Source organism: Fukomys damarensis, unplaced genomic scaffold, assembly GCF_012274545.1.
Source record: "Fukomys damarensis isolate Sample0158 unplaced genomic scaffold, DMR_v1.0_HiC HiC_scaffold_32, whole genome shotgun sequence".
Taxonomy (NCBI): Eukaryota; Metazoa; Chordata; class Mammalia; order Rodentia; family Bathyergidae; genus Fukomys; species Fukomys damarensis.
Genome location: NW_022900944.1, coordinates 41,088,357 through 41,112,255, shown reverse-complemented (window position 1 = coordinate 41,112,255; position 23,899 = coordinate 41,088,357). Strand labels below are relative to the sequence as shown.

Here is a 23,899-nt window from a genome sequence, read left to right as displayed (position 1 = left end):
TACATATTAACAGATTTGTCCAGAAATTTACAGATCCTGTGTGCATTCCTGGATATTTATCTCCCACATTCAGTTCATACTTTAAAACTTTGTCTCTACTTCTGTGATGTCAATATTGCCTATTTTAATAAATAATTTAGACATCTGAATCCCTTCACCTCCTCAAAGTACAAGTCACTAAAATTCCATGTCCATTACTTGAGTCTTTGCTATAACACTGATTCTGTCTCAATTTAAAATTTGAACTTTTGTTTGTTATTATATTCATTAATTTTTACTCTTAAAATTTTGTACTAAAATATTGTTTATCTTGATCACAGCATCTATATTCCTTTAATTTTGTCCCTAGTCCCTCGTCACAGACCTGCAAAGGGTACCTACAACCCCCTCTCTCTTCGGGACTACATTATCTAACTCCTATACACCCCTTAAGTATCAGGAAGGGTGTCATCTCATGCCTCAGCCTTTTCTCACTACTCCCATGTCTGCTCCCAAGACAGCATCGCATCCTCACTGGTGCTCATCTCATTTTTCTTCTTTCTGTCCCCTCAAACACAAGCATCGTAAGGTAAAGATAACTCTTGCCTGAATTTTTGGACCTGCTACCCCTTAAATCAGCCCCTGACACACAAGGCACTCAGGGGACGTTTAGCATCTTCTGTAGCAGATCAAATTGTTCTAGCGCATCAATCCTCAAAAAGTGACTGTGATATAGTGATTGGTATAAGCAATAGTGTATGTTGAAACATGGGTTCCAAACAGGACTTCAAAAAATGAAATACAATCAAAAAGAAAAAAAAAGGTAGAAAATACTGCCCAAGGTTAAGATCACTGTTTCATAAGACATTTCTTTCAGACCCACACAGATACATATATTGTAAACACAGAAATAAACATGTGAATTAGATTCCAATGTTTAAAAACTGAAGTAGTAGTCAAAAATGTTTGAAATACATCCTCATTTAGAGGACTGTGACATCTTGATCCATCACTCTGATGTAACCCTGCCACAGTATAGAGAAGGCAAGGCTTTCAAATAACCCAAGACATCAGAAGTTTAGGGAAAGATTAGATTATCAACATGTTCAGAGAATGATCCAGAATAAATGAGAAACTGCAGGGTACTGGGGTGGGCATGCTGAGGAATTTCTGAAGTATTAGGTAAGCCATTAGTGTGGTCTTTTCAGCAAATTAATAAAAAAAAATTACCCATAGAATTAACCATCCCAAAGACTTGGTGACAACAACTACCCCGTGTGGTACAATACAGATTCTCCCCATCTTAGAAAAATCATAAAGGAAGAAGTTGCAGAATTTGCTTTATACAGAAACCAGATGAAAGAAATTTTCACTGTAAAATACATAAGGGAGGAAAAAGGGTTTGGGGAGGAGGATTTAGAAGAAAGGGAGGGAGGGAGGAATATTCAAATTATGTTAAAATATTTTTCCATACTAACTCTATAGATATTCCTACTGCAAAAATGTGAGGAAGAAGGAATAGAAGGAAGGAAGGGAGGGAAGGAGGGAGGGAGGCAAAGGAAAGAATATTTTTGGTTTGTTTAAAACTTGGATTGAAAAGGGCCAGGGATTTAGCTCACTGGTGCCGCTACCTGCCTCACAAGCACAAGAACCTGAGTTCGATCCCCTGATGAAGAAAAAAAAAAAAAAAAAAGGATTGCAGCATTTAATTTTCTTAATGGAATTCACCAAATATAATACTTTCAACAAAAAATGAGGAATGTTGATATGGTTTTTCTTGCAAATTGATTTTTTTAAAAATCCTTAGATCAAAATGGCAAGGTTGAAATGAGTGGCCTTATCTGTCCTTATCCTGGAGAGATTCCTTAAGTACACATGAATATCCTCATGACAGGGCTGCAACAACCAAACAAACCATTTACCCAGCACTTATCATCTGTAGCAGCATTTGTATTGCCACAGCCAGGTCCTCTTGTCTTCATTAAAACATCTTCAATGAACTGAGAAACCTAAAATCTTCAGAAATATTGAAGATGTAAATAACTCACTAGAAAACAATACTAGGCACAGAAGAAAGGAACTGGCAAAGAAACAAAGAAAAAGTCAAAAAATAAGTATGTTTGTACAAGGTCTCTGAAGAATTCTGATCACAAATAGACACATGTAATGTACTTGAAATTGTGACTACATGTAGACATGCATAGACATCCATGGACTGATTAAAATTAAAAGATTTATCATCTGGGTCCTGGTGTACTTTTCTTTTTGAGACAGGGTCTCACTATGTAGTTGGAACTGACCTGGAACTCACTATGTAGCCTAGGCTGGTCTCGAACTCACAGCGAACCTCCTGCCTCAGTCTCCCAAGTGCTGGGATTACAGGTATGCATCACCACACCTGGCCTGGTGTACTTCTTGATAGTAATCAGTAGCTAGCATATAAATCAAGAGGAAATGAATTTTTCAAAAGGCTTTCTATAATTCTGAAAACTGAACAGTTGTAGAATGTCCATTTTCCCAAAGTGTGTTGCTCATTCTCCATTGTTGAGCATGGGCAATATAGACATATGTCCAGAAGCACAGACCAAGATAAAGTTAATTCTGCTCTATTCTTAAGAGATCCTGGGGGATACACCTAAAGAAAGAACAAGCAGATGGGCCAGGGATTTAGCTCAGTGGTGCCGCCCCCTGCCTCACAAGTGCAAGGTCCCGAGTTTGATCCCTAGTACCAAAAGAGAGAGAGAGAGAGAAAGAGAGAGAGATTGAGAGAGAGAGAGAGAGGAAGCAAGCAAGCAGAGAGCAGGGAAAATAAAATGCAGTAGAGTCACTAAAATTTGAAGGTAGTTGATATTTTTAATATAAGAATTAACATGGCTTGAAAGTAGACAGAGGTTGACTATGTGAGCTCCCACAATATATCATGGTATAATTCCATTACTAAATGGAAAGATCATGGCAGTTCCTCGGGTGTTCTGCTTGGAATTGGACATAAAGGGGACTTTGCACCTGCTGCAGCCCAACGCCAGATGTTCTGGGATGGTGAAATAAATAAAAGACTTGATAGCAGCTGCTCTATATGTCCTTGAAAATAAGCAAGTTTTCAGGACAGTCCACGTTAACTGGTGGGATATAAAGGAAATGAATAATTTCTGAGCTCTACTATGTGTTATAGGTTTGAGCCTTGTCTTAACTCAAAGCAACTCAAAAACACTGGAACAGTGGCCTCTGTTTCACAGAGCAAAAGAAAACGGACACAGGGAGGCAGTGTGATTTGCCCATAATTGCAGTGTCACTAGAAGCACAAGGATTCATAAGGAGCTTCGTTTCTTCAACTTCAAAGCCCATGAATGGTTTTTCTGCTACATCACATCAAATCCTTCTCCAATAAAACTGAGATAAACATGCCTTTCTCGCCTCTTTCCCTGGACAGTGGAAATAAATGGGTTGGCACAAGTTGGTACTTCGGGCCAAAGCTGGCACAAAGTGTGCCCTCATAAGTGTGAGCTCTTGGTGTTGTGGACTCTATCCCCTGGGACAACAGGAAGCCTCAAATGTGTTTCTGGTCTTCACATTACAGACTGACATTGGACAAGTCAATGGTCAGGTGAACTCAGCAAAGTAGGGTCGTATTTACAAGTTGGTTTTATATTGGCTTTGAATAAAAAAAACACATGCAACTCGTGATCACCATGAACTCAGCTGGGCTGGGCAATGAGACAAAGTGACACTGGTGGATGTAATATGGGACAGGAAATGTAAGGGGAAGGGAAATGCCCCCTACTACCCTCTTCCAGAGTCAGCATACAGGATCCCTACTTCTCATCCAAAGGAAATCTGCCAGTTCTCTAGAACACTTTAATGAAAAGGAAAAAATTACATTACTTTCATGATTGGGTATATTCCAGAATCTAATCCGTCTGAAAATGTTGTATCTACATTATTTCAGACATCTTCTTAATTCTCCTGGATAGGAAATCTGCTCAGGGTTAACGCTGAGATTTCAGCTGTGCTAATTTCATTACTTGGTGTTTTATGGTTAAAGAGAATTAACAGAGGGACATATGACATGGAGCACACACAAAGCCAAGAGATGCTGTGTTCTAAATGGAAAATCCAGGCTTAATTTTGTTCACCTGCCCAGGAATATGGAAACATCAAAAAATGTTAAGTTCCCAGATTTTATAGAGTTTTCTCTTTCTTTCTTTTAAAAGAGTGAGAATACTAAGAAAATATCATGCAAGTCTCAGTAGTTGATGTACAGTATTTGTTTTGGATCTAGCAAATATACTTTTTATAACTTTTCTCTGAAATAGGGAACTTTCTAGCTCAGATTACTTGGATACGCTCACTGTTTATCCTTCTCTTTTTTGAGCAGTCAGAAGAGATTTCTCTCAGTACTTCAAATAAATAAGATATCCAGCTGAACAAACACCATATATTCTCATGGATTACTTTGGCTTCTTAAAGAATATTTCACTTTCTTTTTTCAGAATGTAAATGATTAAAGAGAGACGCCATCATATGAAACTCAAGAATGAAATGTTTAAAGCAGTACAGATTCTACATAAGTTGGTAGGTATATGAAGACACAAAAAAGCCCAGCTCAGTAAAAGAGCTCGGTATTTCACAGGAGAAATCTGAATATTACTACACAAGGTATTTTACGACATGGGTGATGTTATGACATGAAAATCAAACCTCAGTGATCAAAATCAATCTCTACCACATTTTCTGGGGGAAAAAGCAAAATAAAAGGTGACTTTTTATTCTTTTTTACTTTCCCATTTTAAAACAAAAAACTAACAGCAAATCCTAAAGATTCTACACATTCTAAGAAAAAAAAAATAGAATAATATTTTACATGGGTTTTAAAATGGTCTGGGAGACTTAGGTAGATTCATGACCTGGAAAAAATACTGTCTGGTGTTTCCAGCTAGTTTTTGAAACTCAAATCCAATCTCAGCAACACAAATTTCTTTAAAAAGGAAATGTGGAGCATCAATTAACATGGGCACCGTCTACTAAAGCAACACAAAGACAGATACTTGGCTTTAGGAAACACTGTCCCCACTTTGCTTTACTCTTTTCATAAGCTTTCTTATTAAAGGACTAAATCTTATCTCCCATCATGAAGCAGAAATGCAGGAATCTATAAAGAAAAAATAAAAGGTGCATTCGATGCCTTTCTCAGTACAGAAAGAGAAAAGACCAGAAGAACCAAGATGGGGTGAAGACAAGAGAGGAATACAGCAAAGACAGACAGCCACAGACAGCAGATGTCTGGCTTTAGGCCAGGAATTACTGTCACCAAAAGCCCCAGAAAAATAAAGCAGAATTCAACTTACAGAGCGCATTGGGCAGGCTGGAAGATGACCCTCGGTGACCCCTGGCTCCCTACCCTCACGCCACTGTGAATCCCCTTGAACAAGGTCAGACCCGGTGACTTGTTCTAATGAGTGGCAACATGGCAAAAGCAGTGAGATACACCTGTGTGGTAAGGTTCCAGAGGTCTGTGACTTCTGCTTTGCTGGGGGAATCTCTGTCCTTGTTGGCTTACATAAAGCAAGCTTCCGGGCTCAAGAGCCCAAAGCGCCTCAGACCCAAACCACACAGGAGAACCAAAGTCCTCAAACTACTGGCTCACAAGAAACTCAGTCCTGTGAAGAAGGGGTGGGCTGAGGAGATTCTACCCCCATGGGGTCCTGAGGTGACTCTTGCCACCTTGAGGGCAACAGAGGAAACCCAAAAGCAGAGGGCACCTTAAGTCAAACCCAGTTCCTGACCCATGGAAACTGTGGGATAATGAATAAGTATTGTGCTCACTGTCATGCTGTGATAGATAACAAATATATAAAACTATTATCAATTTCTACCTTTCTGTGTCACTCAAACCAGGAATATTTACTGCTCTATCTTTCTAGCAGCTTTGCCAAAAATGAGCAGAAGTGACCACCTATTTACAGACCACTGGCTTAATGCAGGAACTGGGGACAGGAGAAGAGTGGGGCCATCTGTCCTAGAACATCTAATAGCTTTTGTTGCTTTCCTTAGCTGCTAATAGCTGAGAACAAAGTTTGCTTTCCCTCAGGGTCCCCTTCCAACTTCCTGGTGACAGTTTCATAGGTTTAGGAAATGCAACCTTGTGCAAATTTTATCTTTCTCAAAGACACATTCATTTATGCACTTCTTTTTACCTCTCATTAATCCCTAATTTCTTACCACTGTTATTTAGAACCATGGATTAAGAGGGGTGATAAGCATGTGTGCAAATTATATATATATATGAATGAAGTAATTCCAGATACACCTTTGCCCCTAGCAAATCTGAACTGGATTCCAGCCCTGCCACTTAAAAGCAAGTAAAATACAACAGTTTATTTAGCACCTCTAAACCTCAGGTTTCTGGCCAGGCATGGTAGCGCACACCTGTAATTCTAGCATCAGAAGTCTAGGGCAGAAGAAGGATTCACTTGAGTTCCCCGTCAGCCTGAGCTAGGTAGCAAGTTCAAGACCGCACAGTGAGACCCTGTCTCAAATACAACAGCAAAGCAAAACAAAACCAAGAAACCTACTTCAGTTTCCTCATCTATGAAAGGACAAAAACAATGTCCTAGAACTTCTGAAATTGCTGTGATGATGAAACAAGCTTCTCAGCAGAGAATGAGGAATGTATGGCACAGGCTTAAGAAACAACTACCACAGAATTAATGTAAGCGCATCATCAGTTAAATCGGAGGTAAGTAAGCATGCGTGCTGCTGCTTCCTTCTGTGATTTTGAAAAATCCATTGCTCATATACACTTTTAAGGTCACACAGCAAAACTCACTGGGCCAGTCTTCCACAGTATCAAACAGTCTGACTGCTTGGAGGGAGGGGAAGAGAAGCGGATGAAAAAAAGAATTAAGATGTAATTATGTGCGTGTACCAGCTCCAAACAAGGACTGAAAACACTATGTGCTGCAGATATATACTAGTAAAAAATAAATACAATTTTAAAAGAAGAAAAAAAGGAAAAACTGCTCATTTATAGAAAACTGTTTTTTTTTTCTGCAAGGCACTGTAATGGACAGTGTAGAACAAATAAGACCATGAATTCCCAAAACAGTAAATGAAACAGAATCATAAGACATAGAATAATACATTTAACTTAATACATATCTGGTCCTATAATCAGTAATCACCAAATAGTGATAAAATACGTCATAATGAGTATTTTTATGGAGCAATAATGAACAATTACAATAATTGTTATACTATCAATAACAACAGTAATAAAATCATCATAACAATGATACATGCTGGCATTTCCTGAGCTTTTATTCTGTGCCAGAAATGTTTCCCAGTACTTTCCAGCCTCCCCGTCTCCACTCCTCAGCAATACTGCCCGTGGTGGGCAGAGGCCAACGGCACAGCAACGCCAGGCGAGGGTCAGAAACTTCAGAAAGTCAGCCAAGGACACAGAGCAGGCAAGTGGCAAGACCCCAAAGCCCAGACATATGCCACACTTTCTCTCTGAGTTTTGAAACATACCTTATTGATTATAAAATGCTTTTTTGGTGTTTCTTATGTTTATGGTACATAATATGTACATTCATGGTCCAGAATTGGTACATATGCAAAACCCTTTCTGCTACATCATCTCAACTATGCTACACCCACTGGATGGTCATTTCACAGTCAACCCTAACCCTATGGAGCTTTCTGGGTGATCCTTACTGACATTTTTTCATTGTACTGGAAGAGGAAAAAGACATCGATGTCATCAGTGTTTCTATTTTGCCCTCAGCCTTTTACTAGACCCAAAACAAGAAAATAAGGCCTGTTATCAGGTCGTATAATAACCTCTCATTTAACTTTCTGGCCGAACTTCCCAGCCCATTTTTCCAGGCAATGCAAAAGGCAGACTCATTTAGTAATGCTATTTCTGGATTTCTGTTGGTTTTCTAGCTGACAGTGATCACAATAATTCTTTGAAGATGAACTGGGAAAAATAGTTACTCAAGTAAGTTGAAGGGACTTCCAGTCTGAAGTCTAAGTGCTTCTGTTCTTCACTGCTCTGCTCATCATCCGCCTGCCCAGGGCACAGTCCTCACAAGCACAGGGACCTTGCTTATCACTCTGTCTGCAGCAAAGTCTCTTGGCCTATGGTGGCTGCTCAACACTATTTGTGAATGAATGAGCAAACGAATGCATGCACATCCAAAGCCCTGTGCCAAGCCTTTTGCAGTCCACGCTGCAATTTACTGAGACAGAGTTCAGCTTCTAGCATTGCCCCTCTTTACTCACTAACACCTCAATCCTTCCTGAAACTAGAAACAGCATCATATTTTTAAAAATCTACACTAGATAGATTTTGTTGTCCTTCACTCCCTTATGTCATGTGTATAGACAGGTCTGCATTTCACAGATGGGGTCACCTGGTTCAATACTCAACTAACTGAGAGGCTGGTAGCTTTGCTGTGGGTTTGAAACCAGGGATCCAAAAAGACGTTCAGAAGAATTACGGAGATGAAACAGAATCTTTGGGGTCTGCCCCAGGGAAAAGCCACCATTTCCAACAAGGAGAAAAACAGTAACCCAGTAAGAATAAGTTTTCCTTAAAAAACAAATATATTCCACTGTAAGACTGCTTTGTTGTACAATTGTGCCCTCTCCACAACATTTATCGTTAAAATACTTGTTCTCTTATGAAAGAACGGTGATGGTCACTAATGGTGAGTTTACCTTTCCGTTCAAAGTTGGCAGAATAAGAAGTCTGTTAATCTGTATAGGTCTTCCCTTTTTCTTTGCTTTCAAATTAAATTGTTTTATAAATCCACAGACAATAAATCTTAGTTAATTGCTCATCAAGGACATAAGAAAATTGAGGCCCAGAGAAGGTAAGTGACACACAGAAAATACACGATTGCGCAGAAAACACACGACTGTTTACATTCAGCAAATCCTAAAATCCCATTAGATGAGGTGAACCCAGGTACAAGGAGCTTGGCCTTCACTTGGAATCTTCATGGAACTTGGGAACATAGTTATAGCCGATTTATCTTAGTGTAAAAAGAAGTGAGGAGAAGGACAAGGTTTGAATCTTATTCATTTTTGATAGAAAAATATTACTATTCATCTCAGAGGAAAAATCAACATGTCTGGTGAGTTACACCGAAATTAATGTTCATGGAAGGAACATTCCAGAGAGTCACAGGGCAACACAAACTCCTGGCATCTGTTTAATCACGCTGGCTTCCAATATCTAAACTGCACTGAGGCCAAAAATTACTGGAAAGAAGTATGAAATTGGAGAAAAGGAAACTGAAAGGGGGGAGGATCAAAGAAGGCGCCACTAACCAAAAAGAAAAAAAAAAGTAATAAAAGAGGCAGAAAGAGAGTTATAAAGAGGGAGTGCATTACTGAAATGCCAGTGGGCCCTGAGAAGAAAAGCAACAAGGAAGATAAAACTGGGGAAATTTCAAATCTTGGTTAAATGTTCATTAAATAATTTTTCACACATATTAAGGCCAGACAGTCACTTTCTCCCCTCTCCAGTACTCACTCAGGAACAAAGGCTGAAGCAGACTTAAAACACTATAAAGCAAAGTGGAAAAGCTACAGGCACGAGGTGCTACAGCCTCACAAAACCTTTGATTTGATTTTTTGGGTCTTTTTAACAAGAAAGGGCCAATCTTTCTAAAAACTAAGATGTGTTGTTGGTGGGGCCAAAACAGGAAACCAGAAGAGTTGAAATAGGAGGAACAGAAATGAGCCTGGCCCTTGGCCTTCTGTAGATTCCCTTGGTGGGCACTCAGGCCTGGTGGCTCCATGTACCCAAGAAGAAGGGGACTTCCTGTGGCCGACACAGCGCCCTCCTCAGGAGCACCAACATCTACCAGCAACCCTTAGAGACAGCAATAAGACATGTGACCCCTTCCTATGCAAGGAGCCAGAACAGAGATAAACATTATTACTCCAATCTCACTGATATCTGTACCAACAAAAAACTGAACTCACAGAAGCAGACAGTAGAATAAGTAAATGTTGGCCAAAGGGTCCAAAGGTTCAGTTAAAAGAATAAGTCATTTGAATCTATCATACCACATGGTGAATACAGTTAATAATAACATGTTATATACTTGGAAAGAGCTAAGGGTAGACCTTTCACAGTTTCATCCCAGGCCCACACACAAATGTAACTGCGTAAAGTGATGATGTGTTAATTAGCTTGATTCTGGAAATCATTTCATAATGAATATAATATCAACACATCACACTGTGCACTGCAAATAGACACAATTTTGTCAGTCATAATTCTACAAAAGTGATGAAAATAATGATGATAAAAATAATGATAAATGTTTGCTGAGTAGCTATCGGGCTCTGAATGCTGGACATTCATGACCTTTAATTTTTACCACAAGCCATTTAAAAAGCCATCTTGTCTTCACTGAGCATCTACTGGCATGTCCCAGAAGCTAGACCTTCATGAGGTGGTCCTCTGTCATCAACAGAAGTCCATGCCGTGGGTCTAGCATCTCTATTTCACCCAGGAGTCTTAATTAAGCTCTAGGAACTTGCCCCAGAGCTTGAGTGGGATGGAGTGAGAGTCTGCTCCAAGCCTGTGTAGCTCTAACCCTTTGCTGCTGCTCCTACTCCTCACTGCTCTTTACCTATAAGTCTTCCGGCAACACTTGCACCTCGGGCTAGACCTCCGGTTGAAATACATGACCGGGAGGCTGGGGTCTTGGGTTCTGCCCCTGCCCTCGGTCCCTGTGCCCTGCCCCTATGCTGATCCCCAATACTGTTATTTCTTGATTTTCACATTCTAAACTGCAGTCCCCTGCCTGCCTCAGAATAATAACAGGGAATACATTAGTGACCACCCTTTATGCAGCATCTAGTTGTTCTTCATTCATTCACCAACATTTGTTGAGAAATCGCTGTACGGACAAAGAGAATAGTACTGTGAAGACAGAAACACCTCTTTCAAGAGAGAGGGATATAGATGTTAAAAATGAGCCTATAGAAATGATCTTCGTAAAACTGCAGTTGTGCTCAGTGTCACAAAGGAGAAATTCCAGGAATCATATGGTCATTCATTCATCTCTTCATTCATTCAGCAAACATTCAGAGTGCAGCTCAGGCTCCATAGTATTCTACGTCCTAGATTTTATAATAGCACATTAGGAAGAGCCTTGATCTCACCTATGAGACCAAAAGTCTGCCCTTGAGGTGTGGAGTTGAGGTGGAGTTTGCAGCATGGGGAGAGAGTGAGCAAGAGTGTGGGAGGTGAAGAACAAAAAGCCCAAGCCCTGCAAATGGCTTGTATTGAACTTTTACATTTGAATTAAAGATTATTAAACATAAAAAAAAGAGTGTGTGTGGGAAAGCATGTTCTGGACTCCAGCAGTACACTGTAGGCTGGGGAAAGGCTGGCTGAGTGCATGGGACCAGTCCAGACCAGGGGCTTCCGTTCCAAGCCTACTCACTCTCATGCCCACCCTATGACCCAGACAGTGTTCTCCTCTGACATCTGCAGAGGTGCCTGCTCCAAAGCCACTACTGTTCTCTTTTTCCTTGCCATTAGAGCCCACCTCCCATGCTAGAGGCACAGGATGCCAGTCACCTCCTTTCCCAAACTTCTCTGCACCTGGGATAGGCACAAATGGCTCAATTCTGGCAATAGGAGCTGAGAAAAAAATCCCCAGGAGGAAGGTTCTATGGAGAGAAGCAAGCAAGGAGGGCCCCCCTATTAATGAGGCCTTCAAACTTCACCGGGTGGTAATAATTCATGATGAAAGTATATGAACTGATACAGAAAATAAACCTCTGAAGTCACTTAAAAAATTATGCAATTAAAAAGCAAATGGGAAACTGAGTTTTGGATGCAGGTGTCAATCTCCAAGTCCTTTGCTGTTTTGCATTGTACCATATCCGCTGCAGGGGCCGCTGCCGGACACCTCGCATCTGGCCCAGCCACGGAACGGTCCCGAGACTCCACTTGGCTAATAAACCTGGACCGGCAAGAGCCAGGCAGCCAGAAAACTCTACCCTCACTCGGGAGTCTCAGAATTTCGAACTAGTGAAGAACATGCTGAAATGTCCACTTTGCAAATCGTATTTCCTTTTCCCAGCATTAGAAAAGGCTCCGTTCCCTGCCTGGGGAACCCACACGCCCATGGACCACTAAAGTTTCGAACAGAGGCTCTGTCCTTGATGGGATCCAGTGTAGTCAGCAGCAGGTATTAAAGTGGCTAAGGGGGAGAAGTGTTTCTAAAATACTAATTTACGGAACAAATCAACATGTATTATCTCATTCATTACCTTTTAAATTGTGCAACTATAAATCACCCCGCCGCAGGTTATTCAAGGGCAGAACTACGCAGCTCGGCTTTCCCGAAGGTTACAAGAATGACATCTCGTGCTTTTTCTACTTGAAATTTATAACTGTGCCACAGAATTAGCAATGCAGGCCCATCCATTAGCAGGGTAACTGCACATCTGTTAAAACTCAGCACAAGGGCTGGCTTTACATCCACAGGAAACGAAACCCAATCATTTCAGAAGTTCTACAAACTCCAGCCTATTTTTTAATGTAAAATGATTTGAAAATGCAGTTCCCTAAAACATCTGCTAAGCTCTCGCTGCCCTAACACACGATATGCTTTCTACTGTTACCTGCCAACAAAAATATTTGGTTGCACAAAACACCCTAAGAGGCACGTGACGGTGGCTCGGCACCAAATTTACATGCCGATTCGCACACGGCACTGGCCTGGACCGAGGGCCTCTGGCGAAGGTGTTGTTTACCAGCACTCCAAGTTTATGTGGAAAAAGTGGAGAGGGTGGACTTCATGAAGGTGCTGTCAGACATGTTAAGGAAACTGAACGGCACAATTAGACACATATGGCAGGGCCACTACGGTGCATTTGACACGGTAAATGGACCTGGGAGTAGCCGGCATTCCACTTTCTTGAACAAGCTGGGTAAGCTCTCACTGCTTTCCAACTGGAAAAAGGAACAATAATCATCTAGTACTGCGGGACTGTTAGGAGGGATAAGAGGGAATACGGATGCTGATAGATGAAATATGGCGATACCTGGCTTACACTGCCAATTTGCATCGGGGATGGGAGCAAGGTAGGATTCCAAAATCATCACCCATGCAACAGGTGAGGCAGTCAGGATTCCCCCTGAAAGTCTTTTAGGTCACCAGGGCACACTGCATGTCAGGCTTTGTGAATTAAGCACTGTGAGGTAATATGCAGGTATAAATAAACTGCAGAAACTAATGTATGATACACATCAACATGTACTCAGGTAAAATATAATTTTTGAGCATTTTAGTTGTATAAAGGAGCTAGAGAGACAGTAAAGGAGACAAAATGCACTTAGGAAGTGACTTCATTAGAGAAAGCTGCTGGTGAACTTTAATTTCTTTTATGATGTTTCAGGAGCGCTGCTTTAGAAGACTCCTGTGTCTTTTTTTTTAGAACCACATTTAAAAAGAATGCTATTTCCTTTTTTGCCCATTGTTTTTATTTTACTATAAGTTGGAGGGAGAGGGAATAAGCATTTATTCACCCCAGAGCCCCCAGGACACCTGTTCTAATCTCTGGATCTTACAAAGAAGGTGACAGAGTTGTGGCTTTGTCAGAAGGGGTCGCTGTACTGAGAATGAATCTCTGCGAGTTCCTCATTAGTGATTATTATACTGCAGGCGCCCAAAATGGAAAAATTAATTAATTTCAAAGTGATAATGCATTTACAGCAACAATTAGAAATGTATAACTATAAAAGGGCAACATTTAAAAGACAGATTACATTTAATAAAGTTGCACAAGAACATCCAATTGTAAAATTACTGATCTGCAACAATATTCCTTAAAGAGGCACTTAAAATAGCCTGACTCCATGAAGGGTGACCTAATTACTGTAACTAAAATCACAGTAGTCACAGCAAGTCACAGCAAATAAAAAAGGGACGCTGATATTAGAATACTGCTGTTTAATGCTTCAGGGAGCTGGCCGCAGAGGAGAAGGGAAGATGGGACTCCTGGGCACAGGCTAGGCTAGGCTTCTTCTTCCCTTGACCTCTCTCAATAGAAAGTACACGACAGGAGCACTCATGTCCAAGGAAGACCCTTTCTCTAAGGTGAAATGTAGCCAGAGCTGCAAGGCAGCATGAAGCAAGCACTGGCCTCCTGGTAATGGGGCATTATACCCATGCTGAGCTTCTTCATGCTTAGGGATCCAGCTAACATGGAGTAGGAATGGGGATGCAGCCACGCGGTTTATGTCCAGCAACATGTTTTCAGGGACATGGCAGAAGAACAATTACCATCCAAGGAATAGTCGCCTTGCCACAATTGTAGGAGAGCCAAGCCACCTATCAGAACAACACATGAGGGTGACCTTTCTGGTCAGCCTCCGTTTTCCAAGCCCAGATTTACACTCACGTCTTTGCCGAGGCGTGCATGAAAAACTCACGAACTATGAGTTTGACAAGTCCAAAACCTCATCACACCTCTTTATACACTGAGCAGCATGGAACCTCAATGACTAAACTTAACAAGAAGCTACATGTGTAAATATATTATTAGTGAGGATCTTAATAAGGATCTGAACTCAGATACATAGTCCACCACCTTCCTAATTCTTCTGCTAATCTAAAAAAAAACACTTGTGGAATAAAAGAGGTGCCATGGTCCCAATTATGTGGGGATAGAAACGTGGGAAGTTCTATGACTTCCTTGGAGACCAGATGTGCAGGTTGGATGCCATACAATCAGGGTTTCTCTACCGACACCTTTCTGACATTGCCAGTAATCTCCTTAGGCCTTTCGGACCAGACACAGAGCCCTATTCCTCCCCCCACGACCCCCTCTAGGGTCGTGATTTATAGACTCCTTTAAGCCCCACGATGCTTGCTGTATCCGTCAGCAATAACCGCACTTTGGAAAAGACTCTTCAGGACCCAGGTATTACAACAGCAGCTGTGGCCATCTTGGCAAGTAACTGCACACTTATTACACGATAGGCACTTTGGCAGACACTAATTTAACTGTGCTCTCCGCTATGGCAGCCACTAGGTCTGTGTGGCTACTTCCATTAAAACCAGTTCAAAGGAAAGCCAGTTAAAATTTTCAGTTCCTCAGTTGTGTTAACTGTTTTTCAAAGATTCAACAGCGACATGAGGCCAGTGGCTACCACACAAGTGACCAGATTTACAAACACAGCAGAAATTCTATGTCCACTATTATAGACATTTTATCCATCACTGTCAATCATCATAACATCCTATATCAACACTCTGGTTGTAAGAAGCCCAGCTCTGAAACCCAAAGTGACTGGCCCAAATTGAGACAGACCCTCCTAACAGGTGGAATTATCATCCCACAGAAAGTTGTGTTGAGTGATCCTACCCTTACTTGGTCATGAAAATGAAGCAGTGGGGAAATTTCCAAACCAAGGGATCACAGAGGTGGTTTTCACTCATCTATTTTCAGATACCATCTGAACCCAAGAGGTGGAGAACAATCTCCTTAGCTGCTCACTTCTCCCTTCCTGATCCTAAGTATTCAATTCTGGAACACACTTACTTTGTATAACTACTACTTGCGAGATTAGAATAAAAGATGTGCAGCTGTATTTTCTTCTAAGAGTCCAAAAGCTTTGTGTTATAACTTAAAAAGCCACCCGCAAACAGAAAGAAGAGAGGCAGTGAGTGGTAACAACTATAGGAGAAGAAGGCCAACTATGAGGCCAGTTGGAAGATTAAGGCCTGGCTTGTTCTACTTCTAAAAGCCAAACTTCTGTTGTGTAGATGTTATGTTTCAGGGAGTGGAATACTGGTGTTCATTAAGAAAAAAACGTGTGCAAAGGTCTATGGTTTAGGAAAATAGACCACTAGACAGATTGTGTGAAATGTATATTCTGCTTTCAAATTTCTTCCTAAAACAATACTTTCACAGAAGTTTGTAGACACCAATGATAAACACCATTGATAAACCACCAACAATGTAAAAACCGCATATTCATCTCCGTGAACCTTCCAAATTTAATCACATTAGAGTAGTTCCTCTAAAAAGATTAATATCTTCGGGAACATAAAGAATAAAGCCCCCTGCAGCCACAAAGTCTCCTACAGAAGATGTTACAACAAATTCTCCACTAAAAGAAGGATCAAAACATCTGCTACAGATTCTCCGTGAACATACACAAAAACACACCTGTTAACTATTCAAGCTACACATCTGTATTTTCCACCTATTAACACAGAGCTCCCCAGTGATGCAGTCACAGCAATAGATTTTAAACTTTCCTCAATAAAAACAGAAATCACATCAAAAGTAAACAAATCATCATTTTCATCAAAACCTTCAGCCATCATGACATTTTTTTAAAAACCATGTTTCCCATCCAGCCCTTCAAAGACTTCCTTAGAGAAACCGACTCAACCTATTGCTGCTGCAATTGTGCTCAAGGCCTGCATGGACCTATGATGTGGTCGACGAGACGAGACTCCTGGTGACAAGGCCAGAGACACACAGCCATGCGTGAGAGGTGTGCGGCAGGTAAGCCGTCCACTTACCATGGACTTGGTGAAAGGCCTCGCCAAGGTGAACAGCAGCGTCCACACCCACCAGCTGCGGTGAATGGAGGAATACATCATGTTCCCCGGATGCACGGCGTTGGACGTGACCCCGCGTGGGGAGAGGCGGCGGTGCAGCTCGTTGGAGAACAGGATGTTGCAGAGCTTGGACCTATTGTAGGCCAGCATGGCCCAGTAGTCATTTTGCGACGGAGACAGGCAGCCAAAGTCAAGGTTTCCTGAAGTATCATTAATATCTGTAAATCTGAAAGGCAGGAAATAGGACATGAAGCAACAAAGCTCTGACTTCTCACGTAGCCTTTTAATTTTATCACGAGTCTCAAGAAACAATGTAGAGTCTGGTGAAAATGGAACCATGCTTTGACCAAAACTATGCCTTTCCAAACGGACAAAGGTGACTTAACTGGGCCCAATTGGGTGCAAACATGAACCTAGTCTAAGCCCACACTCACACAAACAACAGCTTTAACGTGCCGAGCCCCCCACACCCTGCACTTGTATTTATCAAAACCTTCAGCGGAAGTTCAAGGATAACTCAATTAAATGGGAAGGCATCTTAAAGAAGGGGCTGCTGCTTTTGGAAACACAATGGTATCACACTGCTAACCTTTGGTGGGGCTTTCCTGGATTACTTTAGCCAATGCTTGAGTCCTGTATATTTTCATTTGAGCTCACAAAGTAAATACAGACGAGACACGCGGCCTATACCACTCTTTTCCAGATTAAAAATTAATGATTATAGGGGGGTTATAACCTTGGTAAGGTGCCATCAATAGTCTTATACATTTAAAAGATAAATGTAAACAAAGCCAAAAGAGTGCTGGCAAAGCGTAATGTTTTTAAGTATACCCATGGCATGGAGTTACACAAATCAAAGTAACTAGTTGATGTTTTATAATTGGGTCTGATGGAGTCGTTAAACACCAGCTGTTTGTTTCCCTTCCTTTCTTCATTTCTTTCTTTTTCTTTCTTAAAAAAAAAAATAATAATAACAGAGTAGGCACAATCCTAAAAAAATATTTGGATCATAACAAACAAAAGGATTTTCTAGATGGTCTGATCTGCATTTAAGGACATTTCATATTTTGCTTCATTAAATTAATGCTGGGCACTGGGTGATGAGAAAGCATGAGACTACTGCAGAAAAATAATATGGAAAACAAAAAGCAAATGGTAAAATGAAATATATGGAACAATCTTCTTGGTCCTTTAGAGAAGCATTTCAGGTTGGGTTATAACCAAGAAAAGTATCAGAGGGGCAGATGAAATTCATGCCTTAAATGAAATTAAATAATTAAATGTCCCTTCTCCGGGATGCAGCTAGTGACATCGAATTTCTAGTGTTAAATGACATCACTGCTCTGAAGTCACCAACAAAGCTGATGGCCAGGCTTCTCAGCAAGGATGCAGCAAGGAGACCTTGAAACTCATCGCAGTCGGCCTGTTTGCAACTCCCCAAGCCACAGGGAGGGCCCAAACTTCTGATCTTAACCATCTCAGGCATAGAACTCAGCGGGAAACTTGAAAATTGATGGGGGTCTTTCTGTGGAGGAAACAATGATTGCTGGTGGGGGCCGGTATAGCAGGCGTCCTGCAAAGCCAGCAGAGACTATGCAGACAGAAAGCCTGAGTCTAATTATCTAAGCCTCCAGCCTGTGTTTCACACACACACACACACACATACACACATACGCGCGCGCGCACACACGCACACACACGCATGCAATTCTGTCATCCACTGAGTTTCCAGGGCTCCGGTGCCACCACTCTGCCAGTGAGTGAGGAGTTTTGCAGCCCTGGGCACTGCGGGATTTTCTAGAGTGGGAAGCTGGACTCACAGCTGGTAGCCCTGGAGCCGGCAGCGCCCCATACCTGTTGATACCATATGTGTGAGCGTTCCACAGAGATAATAGGATTTACACAGACACACACAGACACACACATGCATCCAATCATTTTCCCTGCAGTCCTGCCCAACCAAACACTTTGATGTGGGAGCATGTGTTCTGTTTCACTTTTTTTTTTTTTTTTTTTTTTTTTTTTTGGTACCAGGGATCAAACTCCAATCCTTGCCCTTGCGAGGCAGGCACCAGAACCACTGAGCGAAATCCCCAGCCCTTGTTTCAAATTTAGATTTTCTTTGTATTACAGTTCTGGTATCATATTAAATTAAAAATGCGTTTGTACCGGGAATTTATATTATTTCACAACTTTACTTCAGCAAAGTAATAAGGTGATACAGAACAGCTGTCAAAGACAGAGTTATTGGAAACTACCTTGTCAGGTGGAAAGGAACATCCTGGATTCAGACAATGCCTCAAAGATATGGAGTGACTTTAACATGCTTTGCTCCCAGCCTGTGTCTTCCCTTCATTAACTATAGACAGAAGCCCTCGCAGCAGTCATGTAGGCAAACCCAGTCCAGGAACTGTTTCTCCCAGGAAGTTCTCCTAACTCTCCAGCTAAATGTTGGTGGTTTTCTTGGTGGTGGTGGTGGTGAAGAGATTGAAAGAAGCCATGCAAAGCGGGTAGAAATACACGATTCCATGAAAATCAAGCATTCACTTTCCAAGCATCCACAGATGCTATGATACTTTTCCTAGAGTTCCCAAAAGACTCTGCCCCTCCAAGGTCAGATTGGAATTCCAAACTAAAGAGAAATTTCCTTTACTACAAGAAGTCTTGCTTTGAGACTTGAAAGGCAAAATTTACCACTAGGTTCAGATCATCTAGGTTCTCCAATAGTATCTGCGTGCTGCGCATTCTGATGTTTAGAATAAGACCGCTGCTTTTGCTTTTAAGGCTGATACAGAAGTAGCACATGACTGGGGCACACAGGTAGAACCTGGGCCAAAAGCCACCGTGAGATCTGCTGAAGTCGTGTGGACAGTCCTCCAGGAGAGTACTCAGGGTGGGCATCCTGCAGGTTCCCCAAAGCGGATGCAGGCCTTCCAGACAGGAGACCAGGTCATCTTTCTGCTCAAGAGGCAAAAAACAGCTCTTCACAGGCTTAAAGGTAAGAAACTGACAAAGCCAAGCAGCAGGGTCTTAATAGCCTTGGGCCTTGTTGGTACACTAAAATGCCTTCTTTCCTCTCTGGACTCTAGCACTGGCTTTGGGGGAGTCTGCCTGTCTTACAGTTCCACACATTCTGGTCTTCATTTTCCTTTGAATCAAGAACTTCTTAAATTCCCAAACTACAATAATGAGGATGGACTCTACATACACAAAAGTTAGTGCATTTAAAGAACAGTAATACCTCTGCATGACATTTCATGTGTGTGCATACAACTGTGCATGTATGATTCTTACATGTGTAATTGTGTGTGTGTGTGGCAGTTGGACACTCAACACAGCCGCAGCCATTCAGAGCTGTTCAGCCAGCACTCTGTTCTTTTTGCTCTATTTTAATTGTTCTCTGAAAAATTTGCACAGCAAGGAAGCCAAGTTCTCATTTCAATATGATGTATTTTAGATAGGCAGAAACTCAATTCACTCACTCAGACTCCAGATAAGTAACTAAAGTACAGGGAAGACACAGGGAGGCTAATAAATATTTTGCCTAGGGGCAATCTAGTATGAAATTTTCTGCAAACACAGAACTTTATTTTTCCCTTAACAGGGGGTCTTGACTCCAATGAAGAGATTCTGCCAGGGTTTATGGAGGTAATTAGATATCAACACTTGCATTTTACAACTTGGTTTAGGACTGTGGGTACTTGAGTTCTGGGCTGCCCCAATATACAGCTCGCTCTCGGGGGCCAAGACACACAGTGCAAGTGTAATAAACAAGTCAGCTCGAAGGAATTAGCGTTTTGTAGAAGCACCCCTAAATAAAGTGTGAAGGATAACTGGGAAACAGGAAAGCGGATGGAATTGTGCCTGACTGAGCACTTCTTGAAGGCCTTGTCTAGAAACTCAAATGGATCTAACTCGGGAGGCCAAGGCACTGCCTTCCAAATTCATCTTCAAAATGAAATTAAGATTCCCATCTCCAAGGTAGGCATGAATTACACAGTGGTTAAGGGGAGAACAAAGACATCACATGAAATAGCATTTGAGGTACAGATTTACAAAGGGAAGCGAGCAGCTGACAATTCGACATAATCTCCCATTAAATACCAGCTCATTTAAACATATCCCGTGGTGCCCTCCGCATCTGGCAAACGATTGGGGCTGGCAGATTTATTTCCAGAGCCTTCTCTCCTGCCTGCCCCCATGGTAGCCTCCCTGGATCCTTAACAGGGCACTCCACTTGCTTTCACAAACCTGGTGTGATTTGCAAAGATAAGGCTGTCCAGATTTTGTTACCACCTAATTAGCAGATGATTCATGTCTTTTCACATGGAAGGGGATTATTACTGGCATTTTCCTTTCATTTCAGCCATCATAAATTTAAAATGGCAAAAGTAAATCTATCTGTAGTATGTCACTTATACCATAAGCCCCTGTGTTTGGGAGCGATAAAGGGTTCAAGCTAACCCTCGGCTGGTCTCTCTCTTCCAAGTCTAAGGGGTTACATTTTATGGAAATATGATTAAAAAAAATAAATGAGCTTCATCCTGGGTCACTAAAACATTTCAGGACTTAAGATGAAGAAGAAGGCAGAAAAATAGGCACGTTCAACACTATTTTATTTCCAGCTACTCTGCTACAAGGAGAAAGCTTCTCCCTACCCCCACACCAAGGAACCGAGAAAGGAAATCTCCCAAACAAGTATTAAAACCAGCCTCACCCACCAGGCAAGCCCTTTGTCTTTTCTGAGTGCTGCTCTTTAGACAAACCATTGTTTACCCAACTCAAGAAACAAATATGCTGAAAATACGATGAAATTTTCAAATGTCTTTTTAGTCAACTGAATATGCTCCTAATGGTAATAGAAGAGAAGTGCCATCTGATGCTTTAATTGAAATTTTAACCAAAAGAGGCATGGCCAGATTTCTAATATGTTCTAACTACAGTACTTCCCTTTCCACAATTACACAGCTAACGCCTGCATTGAATTCCCTAATTTCTCATTATAAAACAATTGGATTTCATCTCACAGTCTTTAATTGCACTGTTTCTCCTGCTAGAATAACTGCACATTCTTCTTGGTAAGATGTTGAAGTTGTTGAATTACAAATCAATAAAGGTCATGCCATTCAGATTTAATCAATTATTATTCCATCTCTAAGCAAAATCAATGAGGAGCTTGAGTATAGTTGTAAAAACAGTACACATTACTACAGACAGCTCCCCCACGCAATCACACGCACAAAAAGACCAAGAAAAATTAAGGAAGCAGGCTGCACAACTCAGGCTTCTCGGGGTACTGTATGCCTAATCAGAGTTCTTTCCAGCAACAGGGCCCTGCGGGAGGTGGAGATGACTCATTGGTGAAAAGCTTTCAATCCAGACCCACCTATGGGACTCAGAGGAGACCACGACGACACGGGCAGGGGCCGAGTGACACAAAACATCCTGCAGGAGCTGGACCAGGTAGAAATGGCCTAGGTGGTTCACCTGGAAGGTGGTCTCCAGGCCGTCCTTCGTGAGGCTCCAGGGAATACCAAAAGCCGCAGCGTTGCACACAAGCACGTGAAGAGGCCTGGAAAATAAAACACCCCGCGTTATATGGAGCTCAACATTTCCACAACCAAGAGCGTCACTTCACTGTCTTGAAGACACTGATGTGCTAGGGCCAGGGATTTACCTCAGTGGTGCCACCGCCTGCCTCTCAAGCACAAGGACCTGAGTTCAACCCACAGTATTGAAAAAAAAAAGACAACTGAGCTGCTGGAAATGAGATCTCAAGATGAGTGTGGATCAGAATGGGCAACTGTCCTGCAATGCTGGTGAGGAGGGTTTCCCGCATATAGGACTTTGGGTGCTGAAGGGCAGACAGCACAAGACAAACTGGGATGCGCTGGTCACCATAGCCAGAGCCCAGGTTCCACAGTTAAGGAACTGTGTGTATCCTAATCCATTCAGGTCTCATCTTATACTTCTTTATTAGAAATAGACTTTCAAGTACTTTCAAACAGACATTAAAAAAAAATAAATAAGGAGAAAATATTCTATAAAAAAGGCTGACACAGGACCAGTGCTTAGCAGGGGCTAAGTCAACAAGGGGGAGAGAGCTCTGTCTGAATAGACACACACACTGATTGAATATATTATTTGGGGGGGTCAAATTAAATACACATTGAAAATAAGCTTGATGTTGGATAAGTAGAGGTGTATATAAAATCTCTCTTCTCATATATATATATATGTGTGTGTGTGTGTGTGTATTATATATAAGAATATATATATATATATATATATATATGTGTATATATGTAATCTGTTTCCTAATATACAATTTTAACTATTATGCTTTCCAGTGATATAAAATCCTAAGTCCGCATGAAAACACTGGGCTTAACTGAAACTATCCCAATATACAAATAAGAATTGTACAATTAAATATTTTCAAGGCTACCCACAATATTTGTAATTATTACATAAAAGCAACAAATTAAAAATGAACTAAATATACAATAGGGAAATCATTAAATGAAGTAGAATATATCCATGGTAGAATAATATGAAGCCATTAAAATAGCAACAAATCTATTTTGTACTATAAAGAAAACATATAATATCGTAGAATTACATATGGGCATAAACAGCCACAAGAAAAGGACCAAAAAGAGTGGTAATGAAGGGTACATGAAAATGTTAAAAGGCCCTAGAGGCTGGTGGGACCCAAAGTGTCCTAAATTATCTTGTTCAGGGACTTACATGTATTTTCCTCATTTTTCCATAATTAATATGCATTATAATAAGAAAATTCTTTCTTGGAACAAGGAAAACACATAAATAAATACAAAATAGAAGGAGGAGGAGGTGAGAGGGAGGGGGAAGAAAGAAGAGGAGAAAGAGAAGGAGGAGGAGAAGAAGAAGGAAAAAGAGAAGGGGAGGGGGAAGAGAAAAGAGGGAGTGGAAGGAGGAGGAGGAGGCGGGGAAGAGGAAGAGGACGGAGAATCCTTCTTCTTCTTCTTCTTATTGTTACTATTGTTTCAGGAATTTAGCCAAAATATTTAACAATGGTAAAAAGCACAAGATCGGCTCATAAAAAGGCACTGAAGTAAGTGTTCAAAGATCTGCATCTTTGCCTCATCGCAGACACTCATCCAAGACCTCTGAGCTTCTGATTTTTGGGTGCAAAGTGAGGGTCAGGAACCTGATGGAGCTCAGTTTTCTTCACACAGTGCTCAGACAATGGCTCTGTAGGTGACATCTCCTCTGTGACATGGGAAAAGAAAACCTTCCCTACACTTGCATCAGAAAAA

The 23,899-nt window shown here is 41.3% G+C and overlaps 1 protein-coding gene across 7 annotated transcripts in view; it reads right to left on the bottom strand.

Moving 5' to 3' along the window:
• Nucleotides 1-23,899, bottom strand: part of Wwox (WW domain containing oxidoreductase) — a 972,155-nt gene that overhangs the window by 686,242 nt on the left and 262,014 nt on the right. For all 7 annotated transcript variants that reach the window (XM_033757877.1, XM_019205292.1, XM_010609471.2 and 4 more), the window contains 2 exons: nucleotides 21,985-22,170; nucleotides 16,560-16,824 (listed from right to left, as the gene is read on the bottom strand). In XM_033757877.1, the coding sequence (XP_033613768.1) occupies nucleotides 16,560-16,824; nucleotides 21,985-22,170 (451 nt within the window). The remainder of the gene's footprint in view (nucleotides 1-16,559; nucleotides 16,825-21,984; nucleotides 22,171-23,899) is intronic.